The sequence below is a fragment of the Rhinolophus sinicus genome, linkage group LG10 (assembly GCF_036562045.2).
Source record: "Rhinolophus sinicus isolate RSC01 linkage group LG10, ASM3656204v1, whole genome shotgun sequence".
In the NCBI taxonomy this organism is placed as follows: domain Eukaryota; kingdom Metazoa; phylum Chordata; class Mammalia; order Chiroptera; family Rhinolophidae; genus Rhinolophus; species Rhinolophus sinicus.
The window spans coordinates 35,025,842-35,049,203 of NC_133759.1; the positions used below are offsets into that span (position 1 = coordinate 35,025,842).

The 23,362-nt window shown below is 37.8% G+C and overlaps 1 protein-coding gene across 5 annotated transcripts in view; it reads left to right on the forward strand.

Moving 5' to 3' along the window:
• PPP2R3A (protein phosphatase 2 regulatory subunit B''alpha) overlaps positions 1 to 23,362 on the forward strand; it is a 142,018-nt gene that overhangs the window by 11,291 nt on the left and 107,365 nt on the right. For 3 of the 5 annotated variants that reach the window (XM_074312883.1, XM_074312882.1, XM_074312885.1), the window contains exons 2-3: positions 9,191 to 9,346; positions 20,010 to 22,441. In XM_074312883.1, the coding sequence (XP_074168984.1) occupies positions 20,453 to 22,441 (1,989 nt within the window). In that variant the 5' untranslated portion in view covers positions 9,191 to 9,346; positions 20,010 to 20,452. Of the gene's footprint in view, positions 1 to 9,152; positions 9,347 to 20,009; positions 22,442 to 23,362 lie in introns of all 5 variants that reach the window. The other 2 variants (XM_074312880.1, XM_074312884.1) reach the window with 1 other exon arrangement.

The window sequence follows — 23,362 nt, forward strand, 5'->3', positions numbered from 1 at the left end:
AGTGTCTGCCGTCATGTTGCTCATCATGGGTGCCCCAAAACAGTGGCCTCAACCATCAAATCTGTAGGACCTTCAAGACCCAGAGTTCTCAGCTAATTAACAATGTGTCAGTGCTTCAATTCCAAATCCCCAGGAGAAAAAATAGGATTGGCCTGCCTTGCTTGAGTTCACATCCCAACCATATTTGACCAGATTGGGAAGCATATGACGCATGGAGTTGTCTCATCTAGCATGTGGACAAAACTGGTCCCTGAGAAGTAGGGACATCACTTGTTCAGACCGAAGACTTGTTTGAAATGGAATTAATTGGTGCCCTGAGCTCTGGGGGGAAAAAACAAAAAAAGATGGAAGTGAAAAATATATACAGCCTCCCCCAAAGATGGTAAGAGCATAATAGGAAAGGAAGATTGGGTCAGTTTACAACTTGAACTACTGTCCATTCTGTAACCCTAGGGAGCTTCATTTCTCTGATAATCTTTACAGATGATTCCCACCTATCAGGAATGGGGATCTTAGGAGATGAGATGAAATAAGTAACAAGCTTTAGGAATGTAGTAAAAAATTTTCGTAAGACCTGTACTATAATATCTGTCAAGATATAGATAGATACTTGGGCCAAAGTCTGTTTTCCTTTAATAGCCAGTACAGTGATGATAAAAGTCTGTTTAGACAACGACAGACCAGACTAGGGATCTCCATTAAGTTACATTCCGCTCACAAAGCTTGGTGAACACAGACGTTCAAATGTCCTAGTCCTCCAACTCCCACGTAGTAGGGTTTGGTTGATCTTGAGCCCTTCATGCATAGCACAGATAAGTGGTAGCAAGGACATTCAACTAGGGGTGGTTGTATTGAGTGAATGCTACCAGCAGAAGCTGTCAATGGTCTCCAGTTACCAGTGTGGATGTGTCACTTTTCCTGAAGGACCCACGCCTGGCTGACAAAATGTTCTGAGGTGCTTTGGTAACTAAATACCTATGCAGGAATGCATCCTCCAGGGATTTGGACATATGTAAGCTAAGTTTGGAGATCAGAGTGGTGCCGTTACTGGTGAGCCGTTACTGGTGAGCCGTTACTGGTGAGGTTTATTTGATATTTAGACTTTTATAAAAGAACTTGCATGACTGTAGTACAAGTGTAATTGAGCCTCTCGTTGACAGTCTTTCTCAGTGTGTGGGGGGAGGGAGTGCTGGTTCATGCAGCTGTAGTGGATTGTCTTCTGTACTTTGCCTCTCAGTACTAGGGGACTTGTGATGGGACCAGAGTGTTGATCTTAGGTTCAAAACTTGTGCTAAATAAGCCTTTTCATCAGGTAAAATGCTGATTAAGCTGAGCGATTATCAGAAATTGTCTGTCTGTACAGTAAGTAAATACCTAACGAACACAGTCTTGCTGGGCCTCATCTGCAGAATACAAGGATTCCTATCCCACGTGTAGAATGTCAGGTGAATGAAAAACTTTGGGAGTATCTCAGGGTTCCCCCCCTACCTCTCAGGATATAAATGACAGTCATATGAATGACACTCATAGGTCGGTGCGGCAGGCTTGTTGACTGCCCTGACCCTAGGCTTGGACCCATCAGCTCAGTCTGATGTACCCTGTGTGTGATCAGCAAATAAAAATCAAGTCATGAACGACCTCGCTTGTGCTGTTTATTCTCAACCTTTTTATGCTTAATTTTCTCCTGCCATGCTTAATCTCCATACCTGCTTGTGGCGTGTGGTTTGTATCCCGTTGTCTCTCCCCTTTGGCTTCTTGCATTTGAACTTTGCTCTCAGCTTTGCTATCCTGTCTGATCTCAGCATCCTCTTCCCCAGCTCTCCCCACTTCCCCAACACTTCTATCATGATATTGAATGAAAAATTTTCTGCTGACATTGTGGCCACAGAGCCTCACTAGAGATGGTGATTCAGACTTCTGCTCCAGGGATTGTTTTGTTTAGTTAGGTACTACTCTTGAGCCAACAGTACCACAGCGTTTAGCCTGGAATTGTCTTGTAGACAGAAAAATACTTCATGTGCTCTTCCCGTGGGCAAGCTCAGAGAGTCTCTGGATCGGGGCAAAAATGAACTAATGATCTTAATTGTGATAAAACCTCACTGAAGATAAGTCAAGATTGATTAAATAGAGGGCGTCAGTGGGGCCAGGAAATAAGATACCAAAGCTGTATCCAGGATAGAAACCAAGAGAGAGAAGTTTGGGTTCTGTTGAGGAATACATGTGAGACCTAGAGGGACACATGGAAACTGTGAAGGTTGTCAGCTCAAAGTGATCTTCATTTCCTTCCTACCTGTACATATTTCCATTGGGCTTTTGTCCTGTTCCCCTGTCCCAGTTGAATTTTTGGGTGTTCTGCAGCATCTGACAGTTCATGCATTAAGAAAATCTTGTTGAATTCCTATTTTATGTTTTGCACTGGCTACGTGTTGGGGATATGAGGATGAGTAAATTGCAGTGGCTTTCTGATTCATCTCTGCTTCTGTTTCCCTGATCCATCGCATTACCACCTAAATCCCATCTTTCCCCTTCCTGAGAAAGTATAACAGTGCTACAGATGCTGAATAAATACTTTGTGAATAAATGGAAATTATTTCTAAGTTTCTTCTGTTTAGAAAATCTTTACACTGATTCTTTGTATTTATGTTTTGTCCAAATCAAATCACATGTTTCACTCTTCTGTTAAGTTAATTTTTTTGCTTGCCCTGATATTTGCAGGTCTGTCATGTTTAGAGTCTTCTGCATTTTCCATTTCCCTCCTGTTGATTTAATCTCACACATCACTTGTTCTGAAAAAAAGCTTTTTGCTTCTCCTTATGTCATGTCTTGCATATAATTCTATTCCTGGATATTATGCCATTTATGAGTATACTTTTAATTATGTCCCAGTAAATATTTTTGAAAAGCTCATTGTCTTGATGCTTATAAAGTTTGGTAATATACTTATAGTCTGAAGTTCAAATAGTTAGCATTATTTATTGGTTTTTGAGAGTATAATTTGAAATTTTACTCCATTAACTTTATCTGTTAGGATTTTCTTTTGTGTGGTTATTAACATTTTATATGTCACAATTTCATCATTCACTAATACATTTATTAAGTTTTCAAGCTTTCTGAAGAACAGAATTGGGTTAAAAAACATTTTTGCTCTATCTACCCAGGTTACTATAATAACTTCAGTGTTCTATAAATTTCCTATCTCTTTTTTTCCTTCCTTCCGTCCTTCTGTCCTTCCATTCTTCTTTCTGTCCTTCCTTTTTCTTATACCTACTAATTTGAGACAGTTCCTTCCTAGAAGTTGAGAAATCTGGGATTATTGCAGGGACTCAGGTACTGAGCACACGAGCTACTTTAGCCTTGATACACATGTGGTTTAGGACTGAAGGGTTTTGATGTTACCTGGGCTCAAATCAGTTTTTCCATTCTCTAAGTGTGTAATATGAGCAAGTTTTTAAAACTCTTAACCCCAGTTTCCTCATCTGTAAAATGGAGGTAACACTAACCTCAGTGTTGACATAAGAATAAATTAAATAATGCATTTAAGCGCTCAGCACAATACCCAGCATATAAGACTTAAAAAAATTATGGTGTAATAATATTAATCTTCCCTTTGAGAGCCCAGTGTAAGAAGGCTCAGTTGACATAGCAGCGTGCCTCTGCCTCTACCCTAACCCTTCACGCGCACACCTCTCCCCCCATCTAAGCCAGAGCCAAGAGCCTCAAAGAGAAGCATGCCTAGTTCTCCCTGTCTTGTTCTCTCTCATCATCTCCTGAGGATGGTAGCATGAATTCCTGCAGAATGGTCTCAGCTGCCAGTGGAGCCTACAGAGGGATTGTCTTACTCTGAACTCACCAGTAAATTTTTGGAAATGATACTCCCTCAAATGTATGGTTCTTAAAATGTACTTTTAGATGTTCTAAAGGGTTAGGGTATGGTCATGGGAGAAAGCGGCTGATACAAGGTAGAAAACAAGATCAACATAATTATTGTGGAGAAAAGGTCAAGAAACTAAAAGGCCTTGTTATCAGAGGGAATATTTATCTATGTAGATGTGGCAATCAATAAGAGTTGTAACAGAAATAGTGTTGAAGTGACAGTGAGCCAGAAGCTAAAATCATCAAGGAATGAAAGGACGTGACCTTGGGGAGACTTTAATGTTGCAATAAGGAAGGGCAGTGGGTGGTAGAGTCTAATGATATGTGACTCAAAGCAGGGGATTTTGGAGAAGGGCAGAGTGAGAATGGACTGAAAGTATCAATGAGAAGTAAGAAGGGCGCCTACCAGGCCTCGTGTTTAAAGGGTATGGACAGGAAAAACCGCCATCGTCTGAGAGGGCTACAGGGGAAGCAGCATTTTGGGGGGAAGAACCCAGTCTCCATTTAAATAAGTAGGTAAGCTTCAGAGAAGAGGTCCAGGATATGGGGATTTTGCTGATATCTACCCGTGAGCCCCACAGGGCTCAGTGGAAAGGTTAGGATTTCAGAAGATGGGATAGAGGCTTAGATTCCATCATCAATTATCTCTCCCTTGCATACATCATCCATTCTTTTGCCTCTCTCTCACTTCATTAACTTTACCTGACTAAACCACAGCACTGATTAAATACAATTCTTTGCCTGTTCCATACCTGTAAAACCATGCTGCTGAGCTTGCCTTAAATTAATGATTTTAACCTCAGATGGACCCATAATATTGCCTTGCAATCATAGTAGATGTCTCCATTCTCTTTCCTCTCCCTCTAGATGACTGTTGTATGTCTTCAATCTCCTCACATGTTCACTATCTTTTCCCCACTCTTCATCTTCAGTTGGTGACCTTGCCACATATTTCTGAACAGAAAAAGGGAAAAAAGGAAAGGAAAGGGAAAAAAGAGCTTTCACAAGCTTTCACCACCACAGCTACCCACTACCTGCAGTGGTATCTATGTACTGGCCCTTCTGTCCTATTACTGTGAAAGAACTGACCCATCTAAGTGCTTCGTAAGTCTCTTGTATCAGTTTTCCCCTCTTCTTTCATTGTCTTACGCGTGAAAATATGCTTTTATTTATCCCATCTTAAAAATAATCTTTCTTGACTCACCTTCCTCTCTAATTATTGCCTTGTTTCAGTGAAACTTCATAACAAAACTGGAAAGAGTTGTCTATGTTCTGTTGCTGTTTCTCTTCCCATTCTTTTTTGTACTCAAGCCAGTCAGATTTCTGCCCCCAAAATTCCATTAAAACCACTCTTAATCATTTACCAGTCATGTCCACGTCTGTCATTTCTCAGTACTTATCTGACATAACGTTCAGGAGTAGAGTTGATTACTCCCTTCTCCTTGAAACAGCTTCTTCACTTGGCTCCTAAGCTACTTGTCAAGAACTGTGAAGGATCTAAGGTTTTACTCTTTTTGTAAGCTAACTAGTTAGCATGCCAGTTTCAGGAATGGTGGTACAAGACACAAGACTTCTGGATCAGAGACAAAAGAAAGTTTATTATTTATAGCAGTAGCCAGTGTAGCAGTAGTTTTGTACCGGTTCTCTGAGCCCCAGTGACCTCTGAGGCAATGTGAAGGGAGCCAGATTACACCTGCATACACGGTGAGTTGTGTATTGAAACGGAAACCTGTCTTAGAGAACCCAAATCTTTTTTAACGGGCAATACACATGCTTTCTCCTTGTTCTAGAGGGAAACGTTATTATACTTTGCTCTGGAGGGAGACACTACCAAGTCTTTCAAGGCTGTTGCTATACAAACATTCTTGAAAAGATAGTCTAGAACTATCCTATCACCGACTATCAAGACAGTCAGTGCCTTGTTTGAAGTGTGTGAAGAAACAATAAAGACCCATGGAGAATTGTATCACAGTTCCTTTCTCTCTGGCCACTTCTTTTCAGTCTCCTCTGCTGATTCCTCTTCACTTCTCTGAACTCAAGATCAGTACTGTGCAATACTGTGGCTCTAGCTACAGGTAGCTGTTTAAATTACATTTTCAGTTATTCACTTGTAAGTGCCGTATTTCAAGTGCTCAATTGCCACATGTGGGTAGTGGCTACCTAGTGAATGACACATATATAAATATTTCATCATCACCGGAAGTTCCATTGGATAGCGCTGCTCTGTATGTTTGAATGCCCCAGGCCTCAGCCTTTGGATGTTCCTTTTTATATTCCTATATAGAAATATACATTTCTGTAGAATCTTATAGAATAAGATAAATTATAGAATAAATATTTCTATATATTTCTTTTTCTTTTCTTTCTGTTTTCCCTCATTTAGTGATCTCATCTAGTCTCAAGGCTTTAAATATGATTTGAATTTGTATTAGCCCAAATCTCTCCCCTAAAGTCCAGACTCAATTCTCCAAAAGCATTATTCATATCTTTACCTGAATGTCTAATAGGGATTTCAAAAGTAACATTGAAAACTGAACTGACTTTGCTTGCCACCACCACTTCCTCTCCCACCAACAAATCTTCCTGAAATCTTCCCAGTCTCAGTATCAATTCTCTTCTTCCAGTTGTTAAATAAAACAAAAACTAAACAACCAACAATAATTTGAAGAAAAAACAACCCTTAGACTTATCTTTGACCTCCCTCTTTTCCACAAAACCACACACCTGTCCCATTGGCGCTTGTTTCAAAATATATCCAGAATCTGCTTCTCTCTCTTCCCCTGCTGCCGCCTGATCCAAGCCAGCATCATTTTTTTCCCTTGATTATTTCAAGCAAATTTGGCCCCCTTTTTGGTCTTCCTGTTTCCACTCTTGTTTCCTGTAGTCTGTTCTCATCGCAGCAACCGGAATGATCTTGTAAAAAAGTAGGTCAGATCATGTCATTTCTCTGTTCAAATTTCTTCAGTAGCTTCCCATCCAGTAAAAATCAAAGTCCAGTTACACTGCCATTCTCACTTTTGTAAAATGTGCTTCTACCTCAGAGCCTTTATAGTTGGTGTTTCTTGCATCCCCCCCCCGCCCCCATCCCACCGCCACACACATAGTTTTTTCCTCATTATACTACTGTCTTATTGAAGAGACCAAGCTAATTGTCTTATAGAATGATCTATATCATGAATTTCTGTTTGCTCATGGTATTGTTTAACTTATTTCTCTGTCACCTGTGTTTCCTGTAATTGGACATTGACTCTAAAAGATTGATTAAAGCTAAATATTTTTGGCAAGAAAACTGTATAAATGATACTTCAGTCTTCATATTGCATCATATTTGAGAGATACATATTGTCTGATTGTGTCGTCATTAGTGATGCTAAATTTAACTAAGGTGTTAAGGTGGTGACTTTCAGATCCCTCTATTATAAATTTATAGTTTTACCTTTGTGATTAACAAATAATCTGAAGGGTGAATGATATTTTTAAAAATCCTGTGGTTTTAAGAATATTATGTAGCTGTGGAGCCCTGTTTCGTTTCCCAAATAAAATATTTTTTTGGAGATCTAATATATAAAACAGATAAAGGCAGAGGTATTCTGGTTGCAGTGGGAAATGCCTAGTATTGGCAGCTTCCTAGGGAACTCCAACAAGCACAGTTTGTAACTCACAGGGCCCGCCCGAGGGACAGAAGCCCAGGGAGGATACATGAAGTCTTAATAAGGCTACCTAGCATCTCATAAGAAAGGCTCAGTGTTCTTTCTGTTAGAGCACAATTTGGGGAACTCTGTCATTTCCTTGGAAAGTTGTGGTTGTGGGTTATCACTAGAATGGCACTTAGTTGTTCCCTGGCAGTCCACCCACTGTTCTAAGTTGTCTGAGTGCGTTCTTTGACATCCTATCTGTTTTGCAGATGTGAAGCTTTGAAATTACTTCATTTTTAGTTTGTGTTGGGTTGCAGTCCTTTCTTTGTTTCCCTTTTGGAAATTCCTCTTCATCCACAAAGAATTCCAGACTCAGACATTATTCATCTTATGTCTGGAACATTAAAATCTCATGAGCTTCCACATGTCTTACCTCTTTCCACCTTTAGGATATTCAAAATGCTGTCACAGCTAAAGTCAATTCTGTCATTTGCTTGCTGCTAGCTTCCTTTCTGCAGCTTACTTATCATACAGCCTAATGTGCCTTAGCAGAGAATTGAATAAGTAAATTTGGTATGTCCACCCGGTGTATATAAGATAGGTGATGTAGATTTTTATTCTCATGGAAAGTGGAAAAAGAAGGTAATAAACTATAATAAAATCTCACTTTTGTTAAAAAATAAAAAAAATATTCACAAAAATCCCCATGTCTGGGTATGTTTAAAGCCAAAAAGGACATTGACAAAAATGTTCACATTGATACTATCTCTAGGTGTGATCTTTGTTTTTCTGTCCGCTGCAGTGCTACACAGTGATACGCCTGCAGCATAAATATGACCTTGTCCCCTCCAACCCCCACTGAACCCTCTCAGGGGCCGTCTGATGCTGTTGCCTCTGCCCTACCCCTTGAGCTGTAGTTCCTAGAAGCCTTTCTTCAAACTTGACACTGGAATCACACCAAACTCCTGGTAGTTCCTCACCCATCCTGTGCCACCTCCTGCCTTGCTGCCTTTGTCCACAAGGTATTTTCCATTTCTTCTTGCAGCCAACGACTTCTGCTCTTCTCCAGGACTGGGCTTGGCCATCCTCCTGTCTGGATGTCTTCCTTGATATAAAGTTTAGGTATCCGCTTTCTCTGCCCACTCACGTTATAAGCTACTTGAGACAAAATCATAGAATTTGTACTTCCCTCATCTTGAAGAGAGAACCTAGCTTAGAATGGCACTCCAATGCTTATTAAACGGTGTTGTATATATGTTCTTCTAAGCTGTCTACATGATTTTTATATATAGAATGTGATTTGATTTTTTACATGATCTCCTCAAAAATCCTCGAAAAAGGCTTCGAAAAGGAAAATATGTGAATTAAAGTAACTTAAAATACTACCGGCAAACAGAGATAATTATTATTGATGTGTTAGAATATACAATAGATAAAGTTTTAAAATTATAAACTGGTTAAAGCTTACCCTGTCAGAGCCAGTACTCAGGGAAATCAGTAGCTTTGTAAATTACATGCATTAAAAAGTAATAGCCTTCACTGTGCTCCCCACATCAAGTAACAGAAAAAAATTCTCTGGTAAAATAATAGTTTTTTCCTAATTCAAACCAAGAAAAAAATTTTTGCTTTTCTCATGTTCCCTAGACCCCAGTCCCTAGACCTCTTTCGTCCTGTTTTTCCAGAAGAGAAGGTGAAATTCCAGTGAGGGAAGTGACTTGCTCAACTTACTCAGTTGGTCAGCGCAGAAGCAGAAGCTGGGACCAGGAGCTCCTGACTGCCTACCTGGTGCTTTTCCCCTTGGCGACATTTCCTGTTTCTCCACTGCAGCAACAATAAAAGTAAGTTTTTAAGCACTTCCTAATTCCCATATGCTCAAATCAGGCCTGCTGCTGAGATGTGTTAATGAGAATAAAAGTAAAACATCCCTAAACCTAAAGCATTAATTGTTCTTTCATATTCATGTGTACAATTTATTTGAGCATCGGAAAAATTTTCCCTTCTAAGAGATTTCTTAATTTATTTTCTGAACTATATTTGAAGTGAATATAACAAATAAAATATTCCAGGTCTCCTTTTTTTCCTACAAGTAGCTCTATGGTATATGTTTTTGTATTCCTCTACATTGTTCCCTTGGGATCAGTTTCCGTACTGAGTCATCCACCAGAGTGCCAGTGTTTTCCAGGCAAACTAATAGTTTTATTATTTCTAAGTGACTCATTACTCCTGAATCATCACACCTTGTTTACTCTGTTAAATAAAAAGTTTTTAGACATTTTCTACAGTTTTTCCTCTTCCTAGTCTTCAAATGCCGCATCTAAGTGACATGGATATTCAGCCAATTTTCTCTTGTGTCTATGATTTATGTTGATCATTTTCTTCTTGAACCCTTTCGTCAGTTGAGATAACCCATGGAACTTCTTTACCCCATACTTTCTGTTCCAGATGTGTCCTGAAATAAAACTCACAAATAGCAACATAAAAAATATGTGTAACACCATTCTCTGTTTTCTACCATTACATTTTTGTTGTTTAAAGTTTTATTAACTTCCAAATTTCTCCATGAAATTAAGGAGCAACACCTAGTAAAGAAAACTATAGCTTGAATGTTGGTTGGTACACAAAATCTTTGGAATTCAGCATGTTGGAATAATGAAACACTTTCCTCCCTTGACTTCTGTGTCATATTTTGGCTGGTTTTCTTCCTGCCCTTTGAAATCAATTCTCTGTTCTCCTCCTGGCATCCTTCTCCTCCACCCATACATGCCGGCCTTCCTCAGAATTTTGTCCGTGACCCTTTTTTTCACCTTACGCATGTTCAGTCTTATCCCTCTTGTGGCCTTAAAACCTTTGTCTGGTGCTTTCTCCCAAACCTTTATTTTCAACTCTCTCTTCACTGCCATATATATATATATCTCCATGTGCATAGGAATATCTTGGGCATGCTTCACCAAAACAACCCATGCCTGAAGTTCATTCATCTCCCCATCATCATTGCCTCCAAGGCTTAGCACACAGTAACCAGCCCCAGTCTTACCTTCACATCTCCTTAGAACCCATTTTTAATTTTTAGAAATTTGTTATTAATGTTACATATTCTCATATTTAAAGTGTCAATGCTTAAAAGGCTTTTCAAAAAATACTAGTTTCCAGAGGGTAAGGAGGGGTTGGTAGAAAAGGGTAAAGGGGATCAAATATATGGAGAACTGACTCTGGGTGGTGAACACACAATGCAATTTATAGATGATGTATTATAGAACTGTATGCTTGAAACCTATATAATTTTACTAACAAGTGTTACCCCAATCAATTTAATGAAAATAAAAAAAGAATGTGAAAATACATTTGTTAAAAAAAAATTAATCAGTTTCCACTCCCAGTTAAGCCTGCTCCTCAGAAACAACCATTTTTTTAGTTATTTTTTTCCATTATTTACCTCCATATTTATAAATGCATTATTTTGTGGATTCATCATTCATAAATTTTAAACACTACATCTTACCTTTCTGATATTAATTTCAGTTCTCTAACCCCTAATCTACCACATTAACAAAATAAAGGGTAAAAATTATGTGATCATCTTAATAGATGCAGAATAAGTATTTGACAAAATTAAACAACCATGTGAGATTTTTAAAAACTTTCAACAAACTAGAAATAGATGAGAGCTTTCTCAATCTGATAAAGGGTATCTACCAAAAAACCTACAGCTATCATTATACTTTATGGTGAAAAAGTGAATACTTTTGCTCTAAGATCAAGTACAAGGCAAGGATTTTTTAACTCACCACTTCTATTCGGTATTGTTCTGGAGCTCCTAACCAGTGTAATAGGCAGTCAGGCAGTAAATAATGGAAAGGAAAAAGTAAAATTATCTCTATTTCCAGACAACATGGTTGTTTACATAGAAAATCCCAAGGAATTTACCAAAAAAATACTATATTTAATAAGTGAATTTAGCCAAGTGGCAAACAGTAAGAGCAAATGCATAAATCAACTGTATTTTATATACCAGCAACAAACACAATGGAAAATGAAACTAAAATAACAGTACCATTTGCATTAGCATCAAAAAACATAAAATGTTTGAGAATAAATTTAATGAAAGGCCTACAAACATTGCTGAGAGAAATTAAAGAGCATCTAAATAAATGGAGACATATACTATGTTCATGGATTACGTGGATTAGAGTTTGCTATTGTTAAGATCTCCATTAGTACCAAATGGACATTTAAATTCATTGAAATTTCACTCAAAATCCTAACAGGTTTTCTTTGTGAAAATTGGTGATTTGATTTCAATATTGATAAAGTAGGACAAAGGACCTAGAATAGAGAGAGCAATTCTAAGAAAGAAAGAAAAAATGTAGGATTTACATTGCTATTTTAAGACTTACTGTAAACCTATAATAACAAAGACAGAATGATAATGGTATATATAAAGACAAAAAGAGTAGAGAATCCAGAAATAAACCCATATATAGGGTCATTTGTTTTCCAACAAAGGTTCCAACATAATTCAGTGGATACAGTCTTTTGAACACATGGTCCTAAATGATCTCCAAACTCAGCCTTATACTATACGTAAAAATTCTAAATGGGTCATAGACCTAAACATAAACGTTGCAACTATAGAACTAACCAAAAAAACCTTAAAGAGAAAATCTTCATGACCTTGGCACAAGCAAAGATTTTAAGACAGGATACAAATGTATTAACTATAAAAGAAAAACTGATTAATTGGATTAATAAAAATTAGTAGGATTAAAACCTCCTACTACTCTTCAAAACCTACTGCTAAGAAAAAGGAAGAAGCCACAGACCAGGAGAAAATATCTGTTATCTAAAATATGTAAATGAACTCTTAGAACTCAATAACCAAAGACAATGCAAAATATTTGAATAGACACTTCACAAAAGATACATATGAATTACTAATAAGCCTATGAAAAAATGCTCAGCATCATTAATCATCAGGGAAATGTAAAGTCACAGTGGGATACCACTTCACACCCATTAAAATGGCTGAAATTAAAGAGACTGACAAGTATCTAAAAGGATGTAGAGCCACTAGAGCTCTCAAGTGTTGATGAGCGTGTAGAATGGTAGAACCACTTTGGAAAACAGTGTTACAGGTTTTTATAAAGTTAAATCTACACTTATGACTCAGTAATTGTTAATTACCCAAATGAAATGAACACATATCCACAGAAAGACTTTTACTTAACTGTTCATAGCTGCTTTAATTAATAATAGCCCAAACTAGAAACAACCCAAATGTCCATCAACTCATGGATAAGACAAATTTTGGTATATTCATATAGAAGAATACCTACTAAGCAGTAAAAAGAATTATGCAACTGATACATGCAGAAACGTGGATAAATCTTAAAACCATTGTGCTAAGTAAGAGAATCCAGATTGAAAAATATGTATAGTTTATGAATACATTCATATGAATATCTGGAACTGGCAAAACTAATCTATAGTGGTAGGAATCAGATCAGTGCTTGACAGGTATTGTGGGTTAGGAGAATTGATTGGGAAAGGTCACAGGGATACTTTCAGGATGATGTAAACGTTCTGGTTTTTTTAGGGCAGTGGTTACGTGGGTCTTGTTAAATTGCATAACTGTACACTTAATGTACACATTTTTATTGTATGTAAATTATACATCAATAAAATTAATTTAAAATGAATGTGATGCTCTAAAAAGCTGAGAGGAAGCTTTCTGTTTGTGGATAGCATTTGTCAATTAGTGGGCTTCACTGTGAGGCATTCATGTGGTTAGATGGGATGTCTAATCTCCAGAAAAGGATTCTTTAATTCACAGTGGGGGGGGGGGGTGCTGGGAGTTGGAGGTAGTATGTCTGGTTTCTTGTGACCTTGACTTGGGCAGCAGAAAGGGGACTGGTCAAGAATGCAATTATTCAATTTTCAGTCCTTTACCACCCTCTGTGTGTGATGCCCCCAGGGTTGGTGCTTTTCTGGTTCAAGTTTTGTTTTGTTTTGCTTTGCTTTTTCCACCATTAAATAAATTTCCTGTCTTCAGGGTGAAGGAGGGATGATTTTTTGAGTTTGTGGAGTGGGAGTGGGGAGGCCTAACTATTTCCTTTGCAGAATTTCAAACAGTTTCCCTATGTGCAATCTTCTACCCTACCCCATTTTCTATGGTAACTAGAACCTCCAAACCTGGACCTTATTGGGGCTGTGCAGGGTGAATTGGTTTGCTTGCCATTAGTATCCCTTCTTCTGCCACTCTCCTAAGTCATTTACTGTTCCTGCTTCTGTTTTCTGTCTTCATATATAGTGATTTGGAGTTATAGGTGTCTCCTAGGTTCTTTAAAGTTTACATTCTTATTTTCATTCTTATTGTTTGGAAGAGAGCTTAAAACTGTAAAATTCATACTGCACACTTTCAACTCCAGCAATACCAAACTCCTTATAGTTCTCCAAACTTTCATATCTGTGAGCTTTTGTAGATTTTTTTCGCTTATAATAAAAGCCCAATTTAATCCCTCTTCACCTGGCAAGACTCTTTCAAAATCTAATCCTCTCCCTCCTTTTCTTGTCTGCTGCTCTGTCTGTTCCTTTGTTTCACAACAAATCCACTTCATCAGCAATTGCCATATAGCAGTTTGCTGTGGAGGAATATTAGGAGCTACTGGAAAGTACTTTTTAGAGTAATGAAAAACTGCTTAAAGTAGAATGATAGAGTTGAAAGAAATTTGGAAGTTGCTTATGAACCACGTATGCAGAAATTCAGAAAACAGACCTGGCCCTTTGCAGGGATGAAAGAACGAGGATAGACAAAGGTCTTCAGAGATGGGCAGGCAGCAGGCAGCAAGACCTGAGATGGGATAAATGTAAACATTCAGAATAATTAACTATAATTTTCCAAGAAATTTATATTCTTTCTACCCCGATACAATAGATAATTAGACCAACTGAAAATTTTTACCATATTTCATCAAATCAAAGATTGTAAAACTCATTTCATATGCCATTAAGAAAGAAAAAAATCAAACTATTATACAATGCTTTCTTATCAATCAGAACGTTTTTTACTAATTGAAAGAGTTCTTTTAGGCTTATATTGACAGATATCTTTAATTATATATCACTCTTGTACATTCTATAGTCTGGGACTTTTGAAATCACACTTGCTAAGCTTACCATTTGCCAATATAAGGTTACCTTCATATTGGCAATTTCAGTGGGTAATTTTTGTTTATCCTTGACGTCTCAGCAGCATGCAACACTAGTGGCCTCCATTTTGAAAGTCTCTCCTTCAGCCTCCATGAAACTGCTTTCTCCTGGTTTCTGTGTTACCTTATTGGCTCTTCTTAGCCTCCCCCTAAGAATTCTATTTCTCTGTTTCACCCAGAAATGTCAGTGATCCCCAGCTGAGTCCTCAGCCCAGAGTTCTCACTTTATGCACTCACCCTGTGCAACCTCTCAGGGCTGCATCTCTAATCCAGATCTTCCTGCTGACCTGCGGTTTTTTTCTTTTATTTTAATTTCAGGTGTACAGAACAATATAATGATTAGCCATTTACACCCCTCACAAAGTGATAACCCCCCAAGTCTACCCCTCTGACATTGTACATAGCTGTTACAATACCATTGACTATATTCTTCCGTATGCTGTACTTTTTATCCCGTGACTATGTATATGTGTGTGTGTGTGTATGTGTGTATATATATGTATATACACAAACACACACATATTTATTTAATTAATTATAGTTGACATTCAGTCTTATTCTACTTCAGCTTCAGATGTACAGTGCAGTGGTCAGGCATCTACAGTCTATGATGTGATCCCCCTGATAGGTCCAGTACCCATCTGGCACCCTACGTAATCTTTACAACATTATTGCGGTTTTTATATTTACATTTCATTCACTTGGATTTTTCACAGTATCTCTTCAAACAACACATTCAGAATAAAACTCTTTATCTTTTCTATGGCCACCTCCCATAAAACAAAAACAAAACGTTTGTGTTGGGAGTAGCAACATTAGTCCCCCAATACCCAAGCCAGAAACCCAAGATTCTACCTTCTCACTTTCCCCTCCTTCTGTACTGTGAATTCTCCTTGACTATCTAATCAGTGCCCTCCTCTTTGTTAACTACTGCCACTTACTTGGTTTAGGTTCTCACCGCTTCTTGCATGGATTATTATAGTAGCCTTCTAATTGATTTCCATGCCTCCACTCAGCTGCTAGAATGATATTTCTAAAACATGAATATCATCTTACCCTCCAGCCTACATGTCTTATTTTTCCCATAGTTTTCAAATAAAGCTCCGACTCTTTAGCATACAATGCAATCTGGTCTATTTCCTGCAACTCGCTGCTTTCCTCCCCTCTTGCTTGTCTATATACTGCCCCAAGTGAAATTAGCTGGAACTACTTGTAGTTCTCCACTCAACTCTGTCACGTTAGGCCTCTGAACCGTATGTATTTCCCTCTGCCTGGAGTATTCTTCCCTTCCTTTTTGTCTGACTAATCCTCATCGATCCTTCAAAACCAGGTACATATTTTTGGAAGTCTTTACTGCCTGTATAGTCTGATTTAGATGTTCTCTTTCAATATTGAAAAAGCACATGAAGAAAGGCTTCAGAAATGAGCAACACAAAATGTCTGTAAGGTAAATAAAAAGATTTCAGGTACAGATTAAAACAACACACTTCCATTTTTTTAATCTATCACATTAGCAAAGATTTGAAGAGTGGTATCACTCGAGGAGATTGTGGGAAAATGGCCCACTCCTACCCTGATATTGGAAATATAAATTTGTCATTTTTCTGGATTGACCCTGCATACCTAGAAAGTGTATGCATACACACACACACACACACACACACACACCTTTTGACTCAGCATTCTGCTGCTTGGAATGTATCTTAATAACTGGGCAACTGTGTAAAGTGTATGTGTAAGAATGTGTATCACTATTAATTTTAAAACAACAATAGTAAATAACCTAGCAATAGCAAATGGGTAAATAAAGTATTTTATTCATAGGATAGAATATTATATCCATTAAAATGATCTAGATCTGTTTGGACATGGAAGTATTTTCATGAGATGTTGCTAGTTTAAAGTGAGTTATAAAATACATAATGTGGTCCAATATTTCTAAAAAATATACATTTATAAATTTTCATAAGGAAATGTCAGGATATATAACCATAAAAATATTAACAGTGGCTATTTCTGAATGGTGATATGGGTAATTAAAATGTTTTTTTCTTAAATTTTTTCCTAACCTCTCTGAAAAGAACATGTATTGTGAGAGCAAAATGGGGGAAAACAGAAACCCCATCCTAGTGTTCCTGATACCCACCATGTTTGCCTCTTTCATTGCCCCATTAAACAGTGAATGTATTGAGGGCCCTCATGATGAATTATTCAACACCATTCTCCCAGAGCCTAGCTCAGAGTAGAAAATACTTGATGAGTAAATTATACCAAGAACAGCAGAGGTATTGGGCATTTCCTGTGTCTTAGGCAGTGTTCTAAGCATTTGACATGTTAACTTAATCCTGGTGAGATGGGTACTATCGTTATCTCCAACTGCAGATGAAACAGGCTTCAAAAGTTAGCCAGCTTATTATGTAAGGCCACACAGCTGTAAGTGGCAGGGTGGGGATTCAAACTCAGTGCAGCCTGGCTTTCACTTGGAGACATAAGATAGCATCATGGTTCTGAGTTAGATTGTATCTCAGATTGAGAATAGTTGGATTAGACGCCATGTCTAGGATTTCAGCTGGACAATTGGGCATCAGTTAAATCATGGTCTGAATAAAAAGGCAGAATTTGATACCTACAGATCTAAACCAAATACCAGGAAGTAATCTTTGTTTCTTTGACATTTAAAAACAGAAACAAAAAAAAAACTCAAATCATTTTAGACTGCAAACTTCTCATTGAAATTAGTGCTACCCCTTGGGATTCGGCTTTGTTAGATGTTCCCTCTCTCTGCCTTTCATGTCCCTTCAAAAATTTAACTCAGAAACCTAAATTTGTAATTAGTTCTTTAGGTTTTCTTCCCACCACTTTTGTCAGTGAGATTAGTTATGACACATTCATCAGATTTCATCTTTAAAGCCTACCAGTCTTCATTTTTGCCTTATTTTCTCTTCCCTCATATGTTTTTTTTTAAAGTCAGAATTTCTGAAAGGGGTATTTCCATTATCTGAAACTACACTGTTTACTATGGTGGCCACTAGCCACATGTGGATTTTTAAGTTAAAGTTAATTAAAATTAATGAGAATGGGCAAAAGATTTAAACATTGCTTCTCCAAAGAAGGTATGGGGCTGGTGGATAAGCCCGGGAAAGGATGTTGAACATCATGAGCCATTAGGGAAATGTAAGTTAAAGCCACAATGAGATAACACTATGCGCCTATTCGAATGGTGACAATCCCAAATGCTGAAGAGGATGTGGAATCAGCCTTATGTCTTATACATTGCTGGTGGGAGAATGTAGAATGGTCTTGCCACTCTGGTAAACAGTTTGGCAGTTTCTTTTGAAGAATGTTTACCATACAACCCAGCAATAACACTCCTGGGTTTTACCCTAGGGAAATGTGCACACAAAAACCTGTGCACTAATATGCACAGCAGCTTTATTTATAATAGCCAAAGACTGGAAACAACATAAATATCCTTTAATTGGTGAATGGGTAAACAAACTGTGATATATCCGTACAATGATTCCATTGTACTACTCGGCAATAAAAAAGAATGAACTGTTGAAACATGTGATATAGTGAATGACTCTCAAAACCACTGTGTTAAGTGAGAGACGTCAATCTCAAAAGTTTATATATTGTATGATTCCATATATAAAACATTCTTGAAATGACAAAATTACAGCTATGGAGAACAGATCAGTGGTCGCCAGCGATTAGGATTGGGGTGACTGTGTGGCTGCAAAAAAGGGTGGTATGAGGGGTGTTTTTGGAGGCATTGGGACAATCCTGTATTCTGGTCACGGTAGTAGTTACTATAAAAGGAAGAGAGGAAGGATGGAAAGGGACGGAGTGAGTGCATGTAAAACTGGTGAAATCCGAATAAGGTCTGTAGCTCAGTTAATAGTTACCAATTCAGTTTCCTGATTTTGATCATTGTACTATGGTCATGTAGAGGAAACTGGGATAAGGGTACACAGGAACTCTATAATATTTTGCAACTTCTTTGTAATCTGAAATAATTTCAAAATTTTTAATTTTGAAATTAAAATTCAGTTCTTCAGTTACACTAGCCACAGTTAAAGTGCTCAGTAACCCCATGTGGCTAATGACAGCCTTATCAGATAGCACAGATATAGAGTATTTCTATCAACACTGAAAAGTTTTTTTGGACAGTGCTGGTCAAAAAGTACATATCTGACTTTGGCCTATGTTCTGTCTTCCTTGACTATTTCAAATTCTAATATCACAAGATTACTTTCTTATATTTTCTGTTATGTTACCTTACCAGCCAGTTGTTTTGGTTATATTCAAACCTAGAGAAATATTTATCTTTAATTTCTCAAATTTTTAAAGAAATAAAATAGTTTTATGCCAATTTAGGAATTTATCTGACACCTGTTTTAGTAGGTATCTGGATATTTAAATTTTCCAACATTTACATATTTTGCCCCGGATCAGTTTTATCATTTGTATTATCATCTATATTAGGATGTAGTTCTAATAGCTCTTGTACACTTATCCTAATACACTTTCTTTACAGTATCCTTTTTGTTTTCCCTTTTATCGTTTATCTAGTTTAGAAGCCGTTTTGGGTGGTTTTTTTTTAAAGCAAGAGAATAGTTAAGTAAATTTTATCCACCTGACGGAGAGAGAGACAGAGAGAAAGAGAAAAAGAGATCTGCATATGGCAGGGTCTGAGAGGAGGGGATCAAGAGTAGTAATGAAAGTAGTCTTTTTTTCTCTCTCTTAGTAAGAAAAAAGATAATGGGAGGATAATTTCCAAGTGTAGAGGAAGTTGTAGAATCAAGAACAAGTACTTTATGTTGTCAAATAAGTACTTGGAGAAGACTAGGTTGATGGAAGCAAAAGGTTGGTGCAGGGCAGTTGCAGAAAATAAGATTATAGTTTGATGGGAACGGATGTTGAAAGTCTTGAAAAAGAGTTAAAAGAGGTAGGCCTGCCATGATGTGTGATGGAGATCAGTAGTGTGAATTCTTGAGCTGTGAGGGATGAAAAAACTGTCTAAATCTAAGCTTTTTAGTTTCATGTAAAGTGGCAAGGAGGGTGGGATAAGAAATACCAACTGGGAGGCAGTTGTCACAAGGCAGAGTTGAGGTAATATTAGTCTAGGTAGTAAGGAGTGTGGAGTCTGATGAAACAAAGACAGGAATCAAAGATCAGCAGTCAGTGATGGGGCAAAGAATAAGGCTTGGTGGTTAACTGCGTAGGGATGCAGAAGGTTTTGTCAGTACCAGAAATCCGATTTCCTTTTAATTATTTTCTTTTTTGTTTATAGGTTTCTCTGTCAGTCACAGAAAAATGGATCATTTAAACCTTTGGAGGACTCAGTTATCACAATACTTCTATGCTGCCAACTAAGATTTATGACAGTAAATTTATGATAGTAAATTTCTGCATCATAGAATTGCTGAAGAACTGAAAGGATATTCTTTTATAAAAAGATTCTTCTAGCACCGTGATATTACTAAATAAAACCAAAAAGCACAATTATTAAATTATTAGACTTGCTAATACAAGCACACATGTGCAACAGCTACTGTATCCTGACAGTTACCAAACCTCAAATTTAAATTTTCTTCATGGGAAAGGTCATTCTATTTGCAAGAAACCACTGAACATTGTCAAATGTATTTTCTTCAGCTGAGTGTCATTTAGGAGAATTTACTTGAAGCAAGTTCTAGAAAATTCCAAGTCCCACCACTAAGTGGAGTTGATATTATGGCAGCAACTTACAGACTTGTGGTCAGTACTGTGAACCACTACAGCAGCGTGGTGATCGACCGGCGTCTCGAGCAAGCTATCCATTACTGCGCTGGGACCTGCCACACCTTCGCACATGGAGTTGACTGCATCGTGGTGCATCACAGTGTCTGCGCAGGCCTCTTACACATCCCCGTGTCGCAGGGCAAAGAGGCAGATCTGGACTCTCTGTTTCTACCCCACGAAAACGGGTTTTCCTTAGCTGAAAGTGACTATCCCCACCAGGCCCTCACAGGCACTCCCAGGGTCAAGAAGGGATCTGCATTTCAGAACACCTGTAACTTAAAGGACATTGCAGGAGAAGCAATTAGTTTTGCCAGTGGGAAAATAAAAGAATTTTCCCTTGAAAAACTCAAAAACTCTAACCATGCAGCTTACAAGAAGGGAAGGAAAGTTAAGTCTGACTCATTTAATAGGAGGTCAGTTGATTTTGACTTGCTCTGTGGCCATTATAACAATGATGGGAATGCCTCATCTTTTAGTTTACTCCGGAGTTCTTCACTTGAGGAAAAATCTTTATCCCATAGACACTCACTCGATATGAACCTGACTTCAATGTTTCTTCACAACTTTTCTGAAGATGACCTGGTTACTCAGATTTTGGAAAAACATAAAATAGATAATTTTTCTTCTGGAACAGACATAAAGATGTGCTTGGATATCTTGCTGAAATGCTCTGAGGATTTGAAAAAATGCACAGACATCATAAAACAATGCATAAAGAAAAAATCAGGGAGCGGCATCAATGAAGGTAACGATGCAGTTTCTAGCTCTGAAACAGTCTATATGAATGTAATGACCAGGTTAGCATCCTATCTGAAAAAACTACCATTTGAATTCATGCAGTCTGGGAATAATGAGGCTATCGATTTAACGGAACTGGTCACTAATATGCCTAGTTTACAACTGACTCCCTTCTCCCCGATATTTGGCACTGAACAGCCCCCTAAATATGAAGATGTTGTCCAGCTCTCAGCCCCTGACCCTGGACAGTTTCAAAGTATAGAATTGCAAGATGAGAAGCACAGTTCTAGGAAAACAGACACTGTAAAATCCTTTCCAAACAACTCTACAAATTCCTTATATAAGTTAGAGATAAGTGATCCCAAAACTCCAAAAGATGTCCAGCTTCAATCACGGTCATTAGCCATGAACTCTTTAGAAAATGTTTCTTCTGGCAACCTAATGGAAACCCTTTATATTGAAGAAGAGTCAGATGGAAAGAAAACATTAGATAAAGGACAAAGGACAGAAAATGGACCCAGTCAGGAGTTGTTAAAGGTCAGTGAAGATAGAGCAGAATTTTCAGACCATGGTACTCATCTTAAAAAATGTCCTGCCTCAATGCAAAATGAAACTGGTAAGATATTTGTGAAACCAGTTATTAATCTACCTAAGGAGGATCTTAAATCAAAAGTTCCTAAAGTCGAAGAGGGAGACCACAGAGGTTTTACAAATTCTAACAGTCAGGAAGAGATAGATAAATTGCTAATGGATTTGGAAACTTTTTCACAGAAAATGGAGACCTCTCTAAGAGAGCCACTTGCCAAAAGTAAAAGCTCTAACTCGCAAAATAGTCACAGCCAGTTGACTGATGAGCTCTCTGTAGATCTTGAATCTAAATCTAAAGTCTCTTCACCCACGGAAAAAGTCTCACCTGCCTGTCTAACAAGGATTATTGAAACCAATGGACACAAAATAGAGGAAGAGGATCGAGCCCTCTTACTGCGAATTCTAGAAAGCATTGAAGACTTTGCTCAAGAACTAGTTGAATGCAAATCAGGCAGAGGGAGCTTATCACAAGAAAAGGAAATGATGCAAATTCTACAAGAAACTTTGACAACTTCCTCCCAAGCCAATTTACCAGTTTGTAAAAGCCCTGTTGGTGATAAAGCCAAAGATACTACTTCAGTGGTTTTGATTCAACAGACCCCAGAGGTGATCAAGGTAAGACCCAACAAACTTGAGTCCTGAAAAGTCTCCAAAGAAATGTTTTAGTGTATATAAAATTTATAAACAAAAATTTTGTTAGCCAATAGCTATTTCTGTGGCCAATGGCTATTTTTGTTAGCCATTCTATGTTCGAAAGCTCCTGTCCTATACTAGGCAGGGTCTTACTCAATTCAGTGAAAAATAAAAAATAAAAAGCAGAGGCTTTATAGTCAAGCAGACCGATTTCAACTGCCCTCCCCACACTCTTCATCTTCCTACCTCTGTGACCAAGGGAAAGTTAGCCCTTATATCCTCATCTGTATAATGGAAATAATAAGGATCAAGAGAACACGTGAAACACAACGCCTTATAGAAAGTAGGCATTTACTATTAGTCCTCATCCTCCCTAGTCAAACGGTAGACCAGTCATTCCTCTATGCCTTTGTAGACTGTAAGATGCTATGTGGTGTACAAAAGAATAGACATGATTCTTGAAGAGCATGAAATCTACTCGGGGAACAAAACTAACATACCAGAAACAGTACATGAACATGTAGGCACTTCTCTTAAAGTGTTGTTAGTGCAATAGTTCTTCAAAGAAAGTAAAGACTAGAGTACAGGAGATTTGCCTCTTCATGCAAGTAAATGTTAATATTATATTTATAAATTAAAGAGTACATATTAATCTAGAATCATAGGATACAAGTATTTTCAAAAAGGCTTTGAATCTACCCTGAATTGCTTTTGAATAATCCCAGAAAGGCAGGTATCTGCCTATTTGTGTTTATGTCTTACTACAACGGGATTATTTCTTGTTCATTTTATGTGTCCAACATGGGTTGGCAAGAAGCTCCACTCAGGGACCCAGGCTGATGGATACTCTGTGTTTCTACAGCTGCCCCATTGTCCCATTAAGAATATGTGGCTTGTGAGTTT